Raw genomic sequence first — 21,411 nt, 5'->3', positions numbered from 1 at the left:
CAGACAAAAACCCTAGCCACTATTGAACTTCAACAATGGCAGCGAAAGAGATAGTCATCGATTATCCAGAGAGAGAGAAGAGAGAGAGACGAGAGACGAGAGCGAGAGAGAGAGAGAGAGAGAGAGAGGAGATTAGGGATTACGCCAGGATTAACACTCCCCCTTGGACGGCTCTGAAACGATTACGGAGCTATTGCAAAATTCCCAAAATTATTTCGGAATCATGTTCCACTGTTTTATAAGAGCTGTGAAATAGTTAGTGGATTATAATACATGAGATCAATGACTATAATTCAATTCCCTCGTTAAAACAACAAGAATCATGCATGAGCTGTTCATGATGTATGTATGTATGGTATGTGTGAGTCGTGGTGTGTGTGTATATATATATATATATAAGATATATATATAGATATATATATATATATAGATATAATATATATATATATATATATATAAATTAATATATATGTAAAAAATTATCACATCCCCGTGATTCATTTAAATTATTCGAGCTACAAATATCTAATATCTAATTCGCTCTACCTCGCAATTAATATATTTTCATATATGTAAACCGAAGGGGAATCAATAACATCACTGACGTCTTGATTTCTTCTCTGTCCGCTGGGCGGTGGTTCGAACCCACGAGAGGACGAAATAATTATCAACTAAAAAATTCCCCCTTGGTTTACATATATGAAAATATAGCAATTCCTAAGCAATTCCTAAGTAGAATGAATTAGATATTAAAGGACATTTGTAGCTTGAATAATATATATATATATATAGATATATATATATATATATATATATATATATATATATATATATATATATATATATATATATATATCTAATAAAAGGAGCCCACAAAATCACCAAAATGTAGAGAGAAAAGTACTATATTTCAGAGACTGCTGTCTCTCTCTTCAGGTATATGAATGAGAAAAGTTTACAGAAAAGGTGGTATTTATACCAAGAGATTCGTCCACAAGTAAGCCAATTTAGGTCACCCCCGCTGATAATCTTCCTTTAATCTTCTTAAGCGTTGGTTGAATGAACACTGCGTCGACGATGTCCGATGTCCAATTCCCTTTTGAGATGTTCATTACCGCTTCTCTTTTATTAAGGCCGATTCCATCATTTGACTCTTGTACCGGCAGTTGACTGCTATAAATTACACGTGACATATTCCAGTTTATTCTATGGTTATGTTCATTTAATATGAGTTGAAAATAGCCGAGTTCTGTGATTGTCCATACCTAACTGACCGTTTGTGTTGTATTAATCTGGGGAAGTGATTTACTGTAAACCGATGTAAGATTGGTCACAGTCCTGGCATGGGATCTCATATACCCCAGAGTCTTTGGGCGATGTCTTTTGTTGGACGTTAATCAGGGATTTGGCTAAGGTATTTGGGTAGGTAAATGCAAAAGGTTGGATTTCCCAAGGTGTGAGTTACTCTCTTAATCGTCTCCAGGTGGGGAATTTTTATTTTATTGTTGGGTGTGTCTCTGGTCTTGTCTTTAGGGGTCGGTAGAAAATTACGTTTGCTTTTTGAATTGCTTTCTCAATTATATGGTCAGGATACTTTAAAGATGAAAGTTGCTTGCGAATTAGTTCAAATTCTTTTTCCAGGAAATCCGGGGAACAAATTCGTTTCATGCGCCGGAGCTTTCAATTACAAAATTTCTAAATGGTTAGCTGGCCTCCTTTCTCCTTTTTTAGGCACTTTTTCTCCTAGTCACATCAAACATTCGGAAGACTTTTGTCACAAATTCAAAGAAGCACATATACCACTTCACAACATAAAACTTTTAAGCCTTGACGTAGACTCCCTATTCACAAAAGTACCAGTACAGGACGTTCTTCAGTTTTTAAGGGAAAAATTATCCCCCTATTCAGATCATTTCCTTTGGCACTTGACAAAATAATAAGTTAGTTGAATTATGTGCATCTAATAACGTATTTTCATTCGGGGAATCATTCTACAAGCAAAAATTCGGGTGTAGTATGGGTAGTCCTTTAAGTCCTATTTTAGCCAATCTGTACATGGAATACTTTGAAAACTACAGTAATAAATGCAATAAAAACCCAAAAACACATGCTGTGGATGAGATACGTGGATGACATACTAACATTTTGGGATAATAAGTGGGGTAATTTTAATGAATTCCTCTCAAAATTAAACGCATTAGTGCCCAGCATCAAATTTAAAGTTGAATGGGAAACAGACAACAAAATTCCTTTTCTTGATGTTTTTAATAATCAGAGACACGACCAGAATACAAATTTACCATATACAGAAAACCAACGTTCTCACTTTCATATATTCACTACTTTAGCTATCATGACAATACTATCAAGATAGGTCTAGCTAGCACCTATTCTTAAGAGCCTTACGAATTGTTCCAGGATTTCCAGGAAAAAAGAATTTGAACTAATTCGCAAGCAACTTTCATCTTTAAAGTATCCTGACCATATAATTGAGAAAGCAATTCAAAAAGCAAACGTAATTTTCTACCGACCCCCTAAAGACAAGACCAGAGACACACCCAACAATAAATAAAAATTCCCCACCTGGAGACGATTAAGAGAGTAACTCACACCCTTGGGAAATCCAACCCTTTTGCATTTACCTACCCAAATACCTTAGCCAAATCCCTGATTAACGTCCAACAAAAGACATCGCCCAAAGACTCTGGGGTATATGAGATCCCATGCCAGGACTGTGACCAATCTTACATCGGATTTACAGGTAAATCACTTCCCCAGAGATTAATACAACACAAACGGTCAGTTAGGTATGGACAACAGAACTCGGCTATTTTCAATCATATAAAATGAACATAACCATAGAATAAACTGGAATATGTCACGTGTAATTTATAGCAGCAACTGCCGGTACAAGAGTCAAATGATGGAATCGGCCTTAATAAAAGAGAAGCAGGTAATGAAAACATCTCAAAAGGGAATTGGACATCGGACATCGTCGACGCAGTGTTCATTCAACCAACGCTAAGAAGATTAAAGGAAGATTATCAGCGGGGGTGACCTAAATTGGCTTACTTGTGGACGAATCTCTTGGTATTAAATACCACCTTTTCTGTAAACTTTTCTCATTCATATACCTGAAGAGAGAGACAGCAGTCTCTGAAATATAGTACTTTTCTCTCTACATTTTGGTGTTTTTTTATGGGCTCCTTTTATTAGATGGAATTCTGTTGTTACAGAACACTTTTACCAGTCATATATATATATATATATATATATATATATATATATATATATATATATATATATATATATAGATATATATACACACATGTTATATGTATAACCTATGGCCTTTTTACGATATATGTAATTGTATAGACAATGACCTTTTAACTTTCCGAATTCTTCGCGTTTTTTTTAGATACGCTTGTCACTACAAAGCCTTATTATCCAAGTGCAAGAAATATGACGCAATGAATAAATTATGATGTGCCTCAAGCGGGAAATGAGCCAGCATATTACCATAATCACGACGAGGTCATGCTCATACTACCATTTTCTGATATACTCATTAGAGCTGGAATAGGCCCATCCTCACCATCGTAGCCAAGTGGGCAATCCCGATAATGGTGACGCAGATTCGTTTCCCGATACCGGACATCATAATGTCCTCATATCTCTTGCACTTGGATCTTAATGTTTTGTAGTGACAACTGTATCTAAAAAGTGCGAGAATTCGAAAAGTTAAGGCACTGTGGGTATTACAATTATACACACATACACACACACACACACACACACACACACACACACACATATATATATATAAATATATATATATATTATATATATATATATATATATATATATATATATTATATATATATATATATCACATTAACACAGGTGTGTGCAAGTGTCTCTGTGTGTTTGTGTGCATTATTAAATATATAAATATATATATATATAATATATATATATATATAATATATATAAACACATAGGTGTGTGTGTAATTGTAATAGCCGCAATGTCTTAACAATTCAAAATCTTCGCGCTTTTTTTTGATACACTGGTCACTACAAAACTTTTAGATCCAAGTGTAGAGATGTGAAATTATTATGTCCGGTAACGGGAAACGAATCTGCGTTACCATAATCAGGATTGCCCACTTGGCTACGATTGTGATGATGGGTCTATTCCAGCTGTAATGAATACATCAGAAAACGACAGTATGAGCATTGTAAGAGAGGTAATACTTATATCCCTCTCGTGGTCAGGTCGGCAACTTGACCTCGTCGTGAATATGGTAATGGTGGTTCGTTCCCTGCTCGAGGGACGGTGTTTTACGAAAGCGCGTATTGGGATATCAAAAGCGCGGCAAACGTTGCTGATATATTGGTATCAAAAGCGCGGCAAACATTGCTGATATATCGGTATCAAAAGCCTCGCAGAATATTAAGTCAAAAGCTCGTTTTAGCACTCCCCTCCAAGTCCGATTGTTCATACGGTCATTAAAGATCGCTCACCTATTCCATTAGCCAGATGATATCATCTGTTCCCCACTGCTTACCACGGGATGTGGAAGTAGGATTTTATATAATCCTATATTCGTCATGTAAAAAGAAATATGTGTTCATAAAACCAGTTTATATAATAAAATATTCGTCATACACCTCGATTTTTACAGTTTTGTATTGCTCTGAATTTGTTAACCAACTCTTCACATAGTAATGGTGTCTGTCTACTTCTGAAATATATTTGTTGTACTGGGAAATAGCATACTCGTTCTTGTTTTCTCCAGCACAGCACAGCACAGCACAGCACAGCACAGGATGAAAACAACGGACTGGCTGACCATCAAGGTGTACCAACCGGCTACAACAGTGAACACTTTGTGAATCACTGACACACATAAGGAAACTTATTGAAATAGCGAGTCAAAAGCGAATAATCTTGGCGCGCTTTTGTAACTGCATTAAGGGTGAGTTTCGAACTCGTTAATCTTTCCGAATCCGCGCTTTTGTAGTGCGCCCTCGGTCAGGTGTGGATCAGTAGCATTTGGTCAGTACGTTTATCCGCATTGTCCCTCAAGGGCGCACTACAGGTGTCAGGGAGGCGCGGTTGGAAATCTCATTAGCACTGCTGCCCCCTTACTGTGTTTGCATATATGATCATTCTATTTTCATACATCTAATTTAAACAATTCACAGATTTATTCTGATATTAATGGACCAGGTTTATAAACCTCTTGACTGATAAAACTATATTCAATGATATTCCTTTCCAGTATGTTATCAGAATACATAATCCTTTTGCCTCTTTCCTGCCAGGCCTATTTTCAGCTCGGTTGGCTCCACATCTTACAATCTAGCAAAGTAGTAGTTACTGCATAGCCTTAACCCACTAGTAGATATTATCTCTAATTAGTATACAAATAAATAGTGAATCTAGGCTTGAGAGTTTTCATGTGGTATCACTATTCACAAGAGTTCCAACTGTTGATCTGCTGGAGTTTTTATCGGAGTTATTAGAGAACACACAGCTGGATATCCCATTTTCTGAAAGCACTTTAATTGAACTAATTAAATTGTCTGTGAAAGAATGTAAACTTTAATTTCATGGCAAATTTTACCAACAAAAATTGGGTACAGCGATGGGAAACCCTCTCCTTTGTTAGGTAACTTATGTATGAAAATGTTTGAAAAGAAAATATTAAACAAGCTAATTCCACGCAACGCAGTATGGTGTAGATATGTTGCCGACATAATTTGTGTATGACCCTGGAACGCAGATGTAAATAACTTCTTACCAAGTTAAACAAATTAATGCCATCAATCAAATTCACTATGGAAATGGAAAATTATGGATGCTTAACCTTCTTGGATGAGAAAACAAATAAGATTAGGAATACAGGCACAAAACTTAAAAATCCTGACAGTGTTTTAAATAATGCATTAGAAGCGGAAAACCAAACTGTATCTAAACCAAAAAGAACCAACAACATAAAAAATGTGCTTGTATTGCCCTATAATAACAGTGTAAAAGATATCCCCCCCTTATTAAGAATTTTGGTGTTGAGGCTGCTTTTAAGAACAATAAAACAATGAAACATTTAATTATCACAAATAACAATATTAAAGGATGTGTACAAAATCCAATGTAAATATTGTAATAGCTTTCATATTGACCACACGGGTAAGGACTGGAAAATAGAATAGAACAGTAGAACAGTATAAAAAATGTGTGAGATATGCACAGGGGAACAGTGGTATTTTTGTATATGTTTGTGAGAAAGATCATGCTATCAACTGGGAAGGGGCAAAAAGACTGCGTATATATATATATATATATATATATATATATATATATATATATATATATATAAATAGTCAGGTTGTTTTACTTTAAAACAACCTAGTTTCAAATTTTTAACTGCCCTCTCTTCTTTTAGGAGGGAGACTAGTTTACTTTTGTCACATTGTGAGTGACAAGAGTCAGTCAGGTTTGGGAAGCCAGATTGACAGGTTCTCGTGATGCAGTCGAGAACGAGCAGCAGCAACAGTTTTGAAGTTTCACCTACTATGAGATTCAGGGCCTCTGTAACACGGTTTTTTGGACTTTGCTCCTTGTCAAAGCATCGGATGTTGCTGAAAGGTGACATATGTATATTTTACAACCACACACAAATTTGTCAGCATTATCAATAACCTAAACCCGATAGTTTAATTTTTATAGAGTAAAAATTATTCTAGCCGACGCCATGGCCAATGATTACGAGCCAAGAGTCGAAAAACATTCATTACGTAAGCAAAGTAAACACCTTTTTACGAAATGTTGCGCCGCCCATCCACTAGACAGAAACCCATTCAACTTGTTCCATCGGCTCTGAAACCCAAAAGACTTTATGAATGGCGGAACGATACATAGATGTGGGTGGGGTATCTGTGCTAGCGTAGTAATACTACTGTAGCAGTAGTGCCGCAACAGTATAGCAGTAATATACATGAATTAAACGTTTAGGCCAACTGCTGGGATCCTTGAGGATCATTTAGCACTTCTTACAACTACTCGAGAAATGAGTTTTTATAGCCAGAAGTTAAATTTTCTAATCCAACAATGTCCATGATAGCCTTCAGTGTTATCCTGAATTATAACGAGGCCAAAGTGGGTGGAGCCTCATGAAGTTATCATTCTGACGATAATTATTGGTGAAGATTTAAAGCCAAAATATAGTACCGGCTATTTTTTTTCAGTAAATAGGTAGATAGCCAATAAATAAAAATTGCATGACATTGGATATAGCAGTTATCAAAACAAGCTTGTCTACTATGTTTTTGAAAAAAACCATCTATTCCCTACATCTTGTCAATCTGATTGTGACCTATAAAGCAGACTGTAATTTCTTAGGAAACTTATTTTGGGAGGTAGACTAATAATCGAAGTGTTTTTGTATTTATTAACATATTTTGTTGGTTTGTTCATTATGACAATTATCAGTGGAGAGGTTCAGAATTCATAAAGGTGTGCTGCTTTGCTTGTATTTAAATTTGTTTGTCATTGTTGCCAGAGGTATAGCCTTTGTTACGTATAGCCAATCATCCATCGAGAAAGAGGGAAGAAATGCTGACATAAGTTACGTCACGAGTGCGTTCGAAACCTTTTCTCTGAGTAAAGTTGGGCCCGTCTTCAAAAAGAGTCACTTTTACATTGTAAGTACCAAATTTATTCAACCTACGTAATGCAGAATACAGTCAAAATTTATGTGTAGATATAATGTGTATTCTGAATAAGCGTTATATTTATGAAATGCATAGATAAAAAGTTATTGCGAAAAAACCGTTACAGAGGCCCTGAATCTCATAGTAGTTGATGGTGATGGTCCTGATACAGCAGGTGTGGGTCACTTGACGTCAACCCAGCTCCCGAGGTCGAGATGGTGACCAAACCATGGTTACCAGTTTTGAAGAGATATTCTTCGGTGGCAGCGAAGCGGCTGTCGCATCGACACTGTCTTGGTCATTGCCTTACAGTGTACGATGGTCGTCCTCGAGGATCATGGATTGTTGTTTCCTGGATGTTTATGATATGTTTGAAGAGCAGTATATGGCTCTTGAGTAATTTTGGTGTATTTCATTTCGTGTATGATAATTCATTAACTGGTTTTGTATCGGTGTTGAGCAAGTATTAGCTCCTGTTTATTTAGTGAGGAGCAAGTGTATGGGCTCGTCTTTATTATTTTATTAGTAATGAAAGATTCTCTTATTTGTTTGTCATTACCACTGCTTACTGTGTTTTTGTTAATGAATTCTGCTAATTGTATTGATCATTTACTTGAACTTTAAGTTATCTGTATTTGCAATTTTAAAAGTTATCTGAATTTATGGTAATGATTATTTATGTCACTGTGCTTCCCATTGTAATTATTGTATATAATTTTTGTATAATAAACTAGGTTAAGGTACTTTAGTATATTTTCTTTTACACCCACCCTTTGATTGTTACAGTCCATCAGTTCATTCCACTCCCATCTCTTTTAGTATTTTATGAACCTAATTGTCATGGAGGAAAGTGATCATGACAAATATATATATATATATATATATATATTATATATATATATATATATATATATATAGTATATATATTATTATATATATATATATATATATATATATATATATATATATATATATATATACTATTATATATATATATATATATATATTATATATATATATTATATATTTATAGATATATATATATACATATATATATATTATATATATATAATTATATATATATATATATATATATATATCATATGTGTATATAATATATAGACTCTATTATATTATATCTAGATAAGATAGTTAAATATATACTATATTATATATTATAATATATTAGATATAATATACTATATTAAGATATATATTATTTATATATTATGATTATATATTATTATATATATAATATATTATAATATATATATAAATATATAGATATATATATAATATTATATATTTATATTATATATTATATATATTATAGAGATTATATACTATATAATAAATTATATAATTATATTATTTATATATATATATATATATATATAGATATATAATAAGTATATAATATATATATAATAATATAGATATATAAAGTGGGCTGTTTTCAGATGGGGTTAGGTTTATAGTTCAACCGAATTCTTTTGGGATGAAATTGCTGGTCCTAATTCCCTGTCTCAACACAGCGCGTCCATCTGCCTGCCTTCACAGAGGAATCAAACCCGACGTCTGTAAATCGGTAGAGCGGGGAATGCCACCGAACACAAATAAAATCCATTTCAATTGTGTCATAAGAGTAACCTTTCCACCAGTTTACGAATATCATTTTTTTACGCCCCCTTAGTATAATTTTCTGAATTTCTGACCTACAGACAAGACGGAAATCGTAAACCTCCATCTTTAGATATCACTGACAACTATCAACAAAAACTCTCTCTCTTTTATGAAAGAGAATAACTTCCAAGTATTTATCACAACCCTTTCATAATTTCCAACGGCCTTCTCTTTCAATGGTAATAAAATTTCGCTTCGTCATTAACACAAAATATATGAGATTCTAACGGCACTGAAGAGAAGGGCAGTCGAATAAATTGGGCTGGGAGATAACCTTGCTTTTTTATAACAACAAGAGTTAACTATTTAAGAGCGAACACTTTGGGAAATATATATTCTACAGTAACAAAAAAGGTTATGAATAAACTATGGAGGCTGTTGTCCTTCCTTTCTTATCAGTTCTTTCATCATTTTCTTTCTTTCTCTGATTCCTCCAAGAGTTTTCTCTCTCGAAGAGATGGACTCTAGTCTGTTACCTTTCAATAAAGCTACTAGAATATTCAAGAACATACACCAAAAACCTAGAAATAAAGCTGTGAAGTGCTTTAAACCACAAGGCTATCACCTGATAGCCTTGTGGTTTAAAGCGCCTCACTGTACATCCTTAATTCTTGATTCCGTGGTTCGCGCCCATAAGCCAACGAATTTCTTAGCAACTAAAAAAATTCCCGTTTTGTTAACATATATGAAAATATATTAAATCCGAGGTAAAGCGAATTACATATTAAAGGTTATTTGTAGCTTAATGCGCATATATATATATATATATAGATATATATATATATTATATATATATATATATATATATACACATTGTTACAAACGTTCTTTTGGCTGTTGTTTTAGGCTTTTCCCATATTAATAATTATATATGAAATAAAAATAATGTTAAAGAAATACAAGATGTTTGCATGAAGTTAACTGACATTCCTCTCACGCCTTTCTCTTATACCTTACGGCCGCCCAGGTATTAAATGAGCAAGTAATTAAGCCACCTGCACCAATGTCATTTAAATATCCTATCAGAAGGATTTGGGAGGAAGAGCATTTGAGGCACCTGGCCAAATGCAATAATTCTCACCCGAGGGGAAGTTAGTAGCTCCTCCAACACATTAAGAGAAGCGCTTTAGAAACTTCTTGGTAAATCAGTATCTAGTCAATTTTCTAGAGAACCAGTAGAGAGAGACAAATCTCCCTGACCTGCCACCTACAAACGCTACCATTGTCATATCCTTGACCAATCCCACACCTGCCTCTCAGTCCCTCATGACTCTGACCTTCAAATCTAATTATCTCACCACGGTTATCTCTTTCCCTCGAACCTCTTCTATGCTGGCCGGTTTTCAACGACCTTTCAAGCACCTGGCAGCATTATCCGCGTACACCGAGAAAAGAACAGATGACCCCATTAAGATGGGACTGTGAAAACACGACCACTGTCAATGCCGATGTGGTATGAATACAGGCTCCGTTGGGACATACTTTGCTATAAATTCTAAAACGTCTCTCTGTCGCGTATCCTGTTGAACAGGGACTCTGCTCAAGTGCCCACTAGAATCTATGTGATGCTGTCACTCTGAAGGTGGTTCTTATCATTAACTGCCTTAGACCTTGAGTGCTGAAGACTCTGTAACCCAGAAGCGCCCTTCCGCCTTTCAGCTTATCCCTCTGTGGTGGGGGACTGTACGTGCGCAACGCTGCTTCCATTGCTGTTCCCTGCTACGGAAGACTGGCTTTGATCTGTTTTGTCCAAGGACCAAGGTCAAGAATTGGAAGCTGTTTGTCCAGCCTCACCATTTTTGCCTTCTACTTGAATTTTCCACCTGTTCTCATATCCATTCCCTTTCTGAATTCTCCATCAAAGATTTGTGATTTTGACTGTGGTGCATTTGTTTTATAAGTACTGGAATACCAATGTTAGTCTTATTTGTGCTCCGACTTCAGTGTTAAAAGTTCAATGATTGCTTCATCTCAGTGTTAAAGATCAGTGTTTTGTTTCATACTTTTCATTTTGGTTACATATTCCAATTCAATTATCACTCGTAATTCCCTTCTGTGTTAAAACCTGGCCCTGCATTGCAGATCCGTGTTGCGAGTTTCTGTTGTGTGAAATCAACTGTAGGTTGTCTGTGCCATATCCCGTCATGATTTCAGGATTACCAGCATGAAAATGGTTTTGCCTACAGTACTCCATCTTGTATCATCTAAGGATTCTATTCCCATTTTTATGAAGTGGGCTAGCCTAGTAAGGCATAGATACAAACCTTGCAGCAGTGTGGCACACTTGTTTGATGATTGTCACGTTGTACAGTAATTTTGATACTGCCACGGTACTCCATTGACAGCTAAGTACGTATTGCTTTCCTGATCACTGGTGCGTGGGCCCCTTAGTCAGCTGCCGTTTCCAAAGGCATACTAGTTTAGAGTCATCCCTCCAATCTCATTGTGCACCCACGGCCACGTCCTTGAGTGTGTGTGTATATATTATATATATATATATATATATATATATATATATATATATATATATATATATATATATATATATATATATATATATATATATATAATTTGAGTGTGAGTAAAATGTGCACACTTTTTTAATATTAGTAACTTCTTACGAAATGTCCGAGTTTTGCAATTTTTCCTCGTGAATCTTCAGTGCAAGAAATTTACAATTTTTCAAGTTACGTCTTCTTTGCCGCTCTGCACTTTTCCAAGCATAAGGTGGCAGTATAATAAAACCCAGATAACTCGTCAGTGCTCTCCATCTTAAAATGGTTGGGAACCCACATCTAGCATTTAAGTTTCCATTCATGCATCTATAAACAGACAAAATGGCAAAATAGAAATTCATTCTGCCTACGATCTTTTGAACAAGTGACTATTCGAATGGCCACCATGAAAGTCGCCTTCCAAACAACAAATCCCTTGGGCCTTACCTTGACAATGTCGTGCATGAGCGACATCTTGAACATGGAATCGAGCTGCATGTCGTCGTTTTCCAGAATGTCCTGAAGAGATCCTTTGGGGCAGTACTCCGTAAAGACAGCACAATAAGGCTTCGGTTCCAGGCACACGCCAATGAATCGCACCAAGTGGTCGTACTGGAGGTCTTTCATCTGTTGCATGAATAGACAAACATACTGTATAAGCACATGCGTTGATGGTTCAACAAACGCTGTTAATATAATTATAATAATAGCCATAGCATCCTTAATGAGAATGGAATTGAACTGAATATAGAATTTAGGACAAAGCATTGAAACCTATGAGGTCATTCAGCGCCGAAACGGAAATTGACAATAAAAGGTTTGAAAGGTGTAACAGAAGGAAAACCTCATAGTTTCATATGAATCAATTGTTAGGAGAGGGTGGAAAGTAAGATGGAACAAAGAGAATATGAAAGGAGGTACAGTACAAGGAAAGAAAGAAGTTGCAGCTACGGGCCGAAGGCACGCTACAAAGAACCTTAAGTAATGCCTACAATGATCCGCATAAGGTGTACTGACGGCACTAGCCCCTTACGGGGATCCTTACTAGGAAGAACAATAATAAGTAAAAATCTTGAAATTTTGGTCACAATTATTGTATTTTTACGGGAAAATGCAGATTTCCCGTTTCTGTTCATTTTCTAATTGAGAAAATTCACCTTTTCTCAATTCTTGGATAAGCAACCGGTTATAAAATAAAATCATTAGGATTCTATCAAAACCACACCTTTTTCGTCCGATCCCATCCATTCTAGAAGTTTGTCACTACACATATGATAACTGTAATTATTTTCCATTACTATAATGTTTACAAAAGCTGCCGCATCATCATGAGAACTTACTCATTATACTTTCTGGGCTTAAGGACCAGAGACATTAAATTATATAAGGTGAGATGTAGAAAAAGGAACGATGGCCTTTCAACGGACCTTTTACCTCGTAAAATAGGTCGAGATAAAAGTGATTTAGGATAATAATCACCAATGATTATAAGCTGTCATCATAACTGGAGGAAATTATACCGAAGAAATTTAAAACATGTAAACTTGATAAATAGGTCAAGATAAAGAAAATCTAATAAAAAAAGGAATAGCTATCAAAGTTACCATCCTGAAAAATTTCATCTAAATCTCAGAAAAATAAAACGGCATTAACACTATACTTTGACCTTGAAAACTAAGTTAAATAAAATACATCAGTAATTAATACATCTGACTCATATTATCGAATTCTAAAGACCGAAGACCTCCGATGGCAAGTTTGTCTATAAAATCGCCTTTGACCCTAAGGTCAATACAAGAAAAAATAGCCCCTAACTACAGTAGAAAGTAACAACTTGCCTACTTTCATTGAAATCGGAAAAATATTACATAAAACACGATGAGAATAAAAATAAAAATAATGAATTCGATACGTTACCTCTACTTACAAGCACATCATAACGTAAATTACTAAAAAATCAGACCACACAAATCTGATAGCCTATAAGATAACGCAAGACTGAACGGCTTAGTAAACTAAACCTACTTACGAATTAATTTAAAAGCTTACTTTTACCTATGACACTATGAAGCAACATAAATCACCTTCTTACTGAAAATAACCGTAAAACTAAACATATAAAACAGTACAAAGTAAAGAGCATTTTCTTTGAAGGCACAGAACTTTAACCTTAGAAAAAACATCATATTACAAAACTAGTTTCCAAATGAACTGTTGCACAAAAAAAAACACTACATAAAAAAACCCGATCTTTCAAGGATGCTTGAAAAATCCTCATCTCCCCAGAATCAGCGAATAATTTCACGTAAAAGAATAACAGAAAACTTCTAAATAATTATTCGCCTTTCAAGAGGAGGATCAATTACTTCCTTCTCACTACATGGCCTGGGATCTCTGTTCTATCGGCCTTTGTATACGGATACACAGAAAAACAAATACACGGAGAAATACATAAACTCACCCGCTTTAACTGTATTAGTACAGGCCTTGACAATTCCACCCTGTCCTTGTTTATTCTCTTGATAGCTACGGTGACACCCTGGAGAGAGACACGACAATTAAGAATTTGTTAAAATTAACCGATTAAAACACCGATATAAGCCATAAAATATGTTCAAAATATATATTTACAATGCATGAATATCACGGTAAATAACGAGACTGGAAGTTGTGTTAAGATGCTATGTAATTAAGCTGCAGGGCTTACTCAGGAAGCAACAACAACGTCTCGAAGTATACCCTAAAGGAAGTAAAAAAGGAATAGTATCTCAATCAAAGAGTAAGACAGGTATCGATATTTGGCCCTAAACCTATTATTTGGTTTAGTCTGTAGATTGCTACCGCGTTATACAGGGTAAGTAATGATTATGTACAGAATAAGAATTATGGCAATGAATGGAACAAATAAATTATATTTCCAATAAATCGTAAAATAACACCGAAAGCTCCATTCCTACGTAAGTAATGATAATTTAAGTCAATAAGTCAAGTTCAGTAATAAAAAGAAAATCTTGAAGGGCTGAAACCAGGCCCAAAAATACTGAATAGATGCACTCCTTTCACTTTAAAAAGAACAGGAATGAATGAGAATGTAACAGCCACACGCCATCATCTATTTAGGACCAACAAAAAAACTGTTTATGATACGAGAATTTACTGATTTGAATTTGAATCTATAAGAACTCGGTCTATCTGCTCGGCTATTTATTGAGAACAACAATGAACGCAGTATGAAGAGTACACAAATGAGAGGTATTCAAATATCTGCTAATTTAAGTATGCATTAAAGATATGAAATAATTAACTCGATACTGTTCTAAATAGATAATAAATATAGTCACGCAACACATATAAGTTTTTATGTCAATATCAGTTAATTACAATGATATGTTTTAAACTGGTATGTGATAAAATTACTAATTTCTAGGTTACAAATGGAAATTCCTCAAGAATGGAGCTAAATCTACAACATAGCTATCAATTATAAACAATAAAGGGAAGTAGCCATTCAAGTAGCATTACCCATAATCATGTATCTCCCCCAGTGTCTTTTGTAATGCAATGGAACAAAGGGCATTTTGCGAAGGCAGTGAAACTAATAAAATGCAGTGTAGATAGGGACTAGAGTTCAACATGAATAGCACTAAACATAAAAGAAATGAAACATAAACTGAATTAAACCAATACACAGCAAGGCATTGTCTGCTTGAGGACATTAGTTCTTCATATCCTAGTCAGCATGCCATGTAGGCTTTCTGGTCTAACAAGTTGATCTTTGGGATAGTTCGGTCTGCTCTTGACTCAAAAGATTATTTAGTTAATCGGCAAATCCGAAAGATGAGGTCTGGTAAAATTCACAAAACTAAGTGGGTTATTTTGAGGCTGCGGTATAGTTGGCCTATATTATGTGTTCGGAGATGCTGCGGGTGTTGGGTTATTTGATTGTCCTTGGGTGCAATGGTCTTCCTGCCCCATAGGTTGAGGCATGTGGGTCCTACACGATCTAATGTCCTTGCAAACTGACATCCGTGAAGGTGTAGAACACACTGGCATGAGACATGGTATGACCCATTCTGATCCATCTATATAAACTACATACTGGTCAAATCACAATTCAAGTTTTGTCCCATTTCAGTGGGTGTGGACCTGTCTGGTTTTGGATGTGCACATGATCCCTACTATTAATGCAGGTTGTTTTGTATGGTACGTTTAACCTCCTCTGCCAAGTAGTATGTGGTTGATAATGATCAGGTGGGATCAATATGAAGTCCGAAATAGGTCATCTGAATACACACACTACTGGGGGTTATTTGGTGCGTTTCTATGCTGTAAAAATGACCTGTTGGAAGGAGTCAGTCTTAAGACTCCATCTGGCTTCGTATTGTCCATTACAAGGCGTTTATACAATTATTACCACAACTTCTGCGCAACAATAACTATGATTCACCCACCCAACTTCTGCGCAGCAATAACTATGTGGAGAGGCTACTGACATTAACCGATAAAGCATCCCCCATCACTGAGGAACTTGTAAGTGGAAGAAGGTAAATTCCAGACACCCCGTTCAATGGCAGTTCATCAATTTTGCCTAATATGATGAAGGTATACTGAAGACACTCGGTCAAACCATCTGCTCCACTGTGTACGCGTTCAACTAGAGGTCAGTGGGAGTATCTATCTACTACCAACAAGATTGCATAGCTGGTAATGTGCACACAAATTGCTTATGGCTGGGGTTATACCTACTCCTGTCTGAGCAAAAGTGGGACACCAGAACATGATTCCTATAAAGAATCACTCCATCCACCGTGTGTAAGTGTTCCCTAAGTGATCCCTAAAGGGGAAGTATTCTCGGATGGACTTGAGGATTTCCAGAAGGTTGTCTGACATGCATGTAGCTAGAACTCGATCCCATGTAACAGGCTTGAGGGCTTTCACAGAAGATACTGATGTAATTTCAAGTGTATCATCTATCAATATGTCTGAGTCAAGTTTATTGAGTGTGTCCAAACTAAGAACAGCATCTTTTCCTTCAGGTTTCTGAGGCATGAGTTTGATATGTTTTCAAGGGACATGTCACCAAACACTTTCAGTAATGGCTTGTGGCCACAATGATGATCAACTGACTTCAGCCCAGTGCGATGTATCTGGCTTTATTTAGGGCATCTGCTAGCCAATGATTCACCTTTAATTGGAGCATAGCTCGATTCTGCACTGTGTGAAGTGGATGCCCATGAGTGTGATTTTCCAGCTATCTTTACAACAGAGTGGTCTTGACACAAGACAACTGCAGTGTTTCTGTAACAGCCAGAAGCCTGGTCCACCCCTTCACCAATCAGTTTCAAAGTCTACTACGCCCTTCGACTCATTGAATAGGTCTTGAAGCTCGTCTGTCCATTTGAATGGACATTCACTTTCAGAAGTTGTTGAAATGGCATCATTCTGCCTGCCATGCTAAATGCATACGCAACATGACTAACAAGTCCAAACTACAAATGAATGTCTGTAGGTTTCTTGGTTTAGGGAAATCAAGTGTAGCTCAAAGGAACCTTTTGCAAAGCCTAACACTGTTGGATGTCATCTCGAAACTACCAAATTCAACCGTATCTTCAGCAAAAGCAAATTTCTTGGGATTCAAGGTTATGCCATTTCTACTCCACAAGTCAAGCCAATGGACTGCCTGAAAAAAACTTTCCTCTATAGAATCAGACCACAAAAGTACATCATCCACACATTTACTTTTGTTTGGAAATTCTGCTACCAGTTCATCGTACCTTCTTGTATAGCCAACACCTGATGTGATATAGCCCTGGGGAGCTGACTTGTACCTGTACTGTCCCCCCAGTGTAATGAATGTGGTGAGATGATGATGATCTTGACGAATGTGGACACTATGATATTTGTTCCAGGCATCGAATATCCTGGTCAAGTCCAGAATTAACCGTCTAACAACAATAGAGACAGGTATGAGTGTAAGGTGCGCAATTGGTTCTGCATCCAAATCTACCATAAGCCTCAATGGAGGTTTGTCCATCAGGCACAAGGGCTGATGTTTGCATGTAGTGAAAGTACTTGCAGCATATTTGTCCAACAAAAAGTTTTCCATGTGAGGTAAATTTTCTGCGGTCCAGGATATGGCATCTCTCTTGGTAGGGAAGGGGGAAATTGAACTGAGTGTTCACCAACTGTAGGAAAGGTATCTGCTGTAATACTAAGTTCCAAACATGCCTTCCTGCTGAAGAACAAATTATCTGTGGTATCGGTGATGTACATCATTTGCCTTGTGTCCATTTGCACACCTGCATTAGTTGTCTCACGTACCTAAAGATAATTCCAAGATGTGTAATAGAATGCATCTGCTTGTCCCAGAAAAAGGTCGGTTCATGTAAGCATAGCCGATGGATAACTTTAACCCTGGTGAGACAACTCAGACATCTCCTGTGTCTGCCATTTCAGACACTGTAGCTGAAAGAGAGCATCTGCTTTTCAATTCAAAACCTATTGCTGAATAATCATCAGAAAGAAATCGTAGCATTATTAACATCAATACAGGGCTGAGATGTGACCAATTTTTGAAGCCATGTGTTTGTAAGTTTGTCATAGATATGATGGTCAATATGTACAGCATGTACAAAACCAGACTCACTTAGTATTATACATGAATCATCAAAAGTATTTATAGTATTGCTAATGCATAAGAAAAAACAGTAGAGGCATTGGATATATTGCCATTGTTCTTGATAATTTTGGTTTGTCCTTACTAATACGAGAGGGGGCACTTGCACCATGACCCTTCTTTCCACAGTAAGCACAGTTTTCTGACTTGTCCTAATGTATTTCACATTTGTTTTTTTTCTGTATCTACTACTGGCAGCTGCTGCCGCATTTGATTCTGGCAGACTTGAAGCCGAGCGTTTTCCAGCCTTTTTTGCTTTGCCAAACTTGAATACCTCTTCTGTACTCATATCTTGATTAGGGTTATCAAGCAAGTCCAATTGGATCTCTAAGCCACAGAGTCCCTTATTAAGAGCATCTAGAAGGATAGCATCTGTTTAGTTCACATCCGTGTTACAGTTCTGATGTTGAATTATATATTTATATACACTGGTTTGGCCTCGTATGCAGGCAATGAGACTTTGTAGTCTCAACGGGATCTTATCGCATGATTGCCAAATTTACTTGGACAAATATGCAACTATTTTGATTTTCTTCCTTAATGGCTATTGTTTTATGATTGAAAGCACTCCATCAACTGTTTTTAGAATAAATTGGTCTCTAGATGAGCACATAAGGCCGTTTCTATGGGGCTCATCACAACCTTCGAGGAGCTATATGACATTATCTCTGCCTTCCAGTTTTGTTGTGATGATGTTTTCATTCCGTCTTCACTGGAAGTATGCCCAGTCCTCACTTGTACCTGCTAGTGAGATGACTGGCCGTTTTTACTTTCTGAATGCTAGCGGATGTATTTGGTGTATGAATCATTGAATGGGTCGTGATGAGTGCAGCGATAATGGCATCATTCAGTCACTGGTTTTGTATGTACAGCCACGGGTTGGGCACTTTATAACTGGCATCTTTGGAGTATATGTACTGCGTTTATATAAGAACTGGGTCTATTTGCTTAGCTCTTTGTTGAGAACAACAATGAACGCAGTCAGAAAGTACACAAATGCGAGATAGTTTCACAACTCTGTGTAAGGTAACTCGCCTTCTTCCTACAATGCAGTGCAGTGCTGTGCCTAGAATCGTTATACTGTTCTCTGACTTGTTAGGCATACTGCGTTCATATGAGAACTCGGTCTATTTGCTTGCCTCTTCATTGAGGCTAACATTGAATGTAGTCTGAAAGTACACAAATGAGAGGTATTCAAATATCAGCTAATTTAAGTATGCATTCAAGATATGAACAATTAATGCGATACTGTTCTGAATAGATGACAAATGTAGTCACATAAGACATATAAGATTCTATGTCAATATCAAATACAATGATATGTTTTCAACAGGTATGTGATAAAATTGCCAATTTCTAGGTAGCAAATGGAAGATTTTTAATAAGTAATGAACTCAGTACTTTTCACTAGGTCAGTGGCCAATTCAGATGAAAAAGTATGAAACTTGAGGTACCATTATCATCTTACATTAAGATATATTATATATATATATATATATATTCTATAGATATATAGTATATATATATATATACATAAATACAGGCTGTAAAATTACTGTACCATCAATAGCCACTACCTAAGACGAAGAAGTATAAGCTTTTCTTTAAAGGATGACAGAAATATTGTAAGAACATGGCAAGACAATTGGGACACCATTAAATCAAGTAAGTGGATCAAAACCTTCAAACTTGTTTCAGGAGGTCTACTGTTAAAAGAGACAAGTAGAGGTGCGGAAGAGAATATCTGAGAATTGGTATGAGACGGTTATTGCATATCTAGTGAAATTAAAAATGAAATTTGTTCAACGTACTTGAATAATCTGCTAGGAAAGACGAGGAGGAGGAGGTCCAAAAAATCTGAACGAGCATTTCGATAAGACTAATTCTATGAATACATTATTTTACACGTAAAACCAAGATATGAATTATCCAAGTAATGATTACAGACAAGTCTCTAAACCACTTGCATGCTTTATATTGGTATGCATCTGTTGTAATTACAGGAGGTTTTATTACAGTAACTGGTAGGTGGAAGGTCTCTAATTTATTTAGAAAAATACGTCATATCAGTGGAAAAGAGGATATGGATGTTATTTGAATGAATGAATTAATATTTTTTATAACTTGGTGAAGGAACTAACATATTCAAAATAACGTATGCAAATAGCTATGGCTAACAAATATAACTTTTCTTTTTTACTAAGTAGCACATAGGCTCAGCACATGAAAGACAAACCTACTAAAACATAGGAAGGATGAAAGACAGACTTACTAAAACAGAGGGAGGATAAGATGCAAAGAATCTAAGGGACGACGCAAAAGAGGTGAATGAGACAAAACGGGGTTAATAATAAAAAAAAAAAAAACTTCTGAATGAAGAAAAGTAATATAACAGAGAATGCTGGCACAACAAAGGACCCAATAGAGAATACAACATCTAACAAATAAAGGTCCCTAGGGATGAAGGACAATGGGAGAGCCACTGGACTATCTCGAATATCAAGAGACCATAACAGCCAGAGGAAAGCCGGTGGTCTCTGAGCTTGCCTGAATTTATTAAAACCGTAGCAAGGAAGACGTAGGACTAAAAGAGTAGGAAAATAGTTTCTAACACAATTACTAATATTTAAAACCAAAAATAAAAATAGCAAAGTTATAAAACAAAAATATAGGAAACGGTGTTGAAGGAAAGGCCGAACAAAACTGTGAAGACTGATAGTTAGTTATCTGTTTGGCTTAAAGCTAAAGGAGACAGCAACAGAGGCAGTCTGCATAATAAGGAAACTACAAATGCCAAGCAAAGATACCGAGAATACACCAAATATTTTTGGATATT

General features: G+C 35.9%; 1 protein-coding gene across 1 annotated transcript in view; it reads right to left on the bottom strand.

The window, feature by feature from the left end:
- LOC135219592 (atrial natriuretic peptide receptor 2-like) overlaps positions 1-21,411 on the bottom strand; it is a gene marked incomplete in the record, with an annotated part of 558,458 nt that overhangs the window by 425,498 nt on the left and 111,549 nt on the right. Inside the window, 2 exon segments of the mRNA XM_064256480.1 lie at positions 12,347-12,526; positions 14,361-14,438. Of these exon segments, the coding sequence (XP_064112550.1) occupies positions 12,347-12,526; positions 14,361-14,438 (258 nt within the window).

The sequence above is a fragment of the Macrobrachium nipponense genome, chromosome 1 (genome assembly GCF_015104395.2).
Source record: "Macrobrachium nipponense isolate FS-2020 chromosome 1, ASM1510439v2, whole genome shotgun sequence".
In the NCBI taxonomy this organism is placed as follows: Eukaryota; Metazoa; Arthropoda; class Malacostraca; order Decapoda; family Palaemonidae; genus Macrobrachium; species Macrobrachium nipponense.
This window is presented reverse-complemented; position numbering and strand designations above follow the sequence as displayed.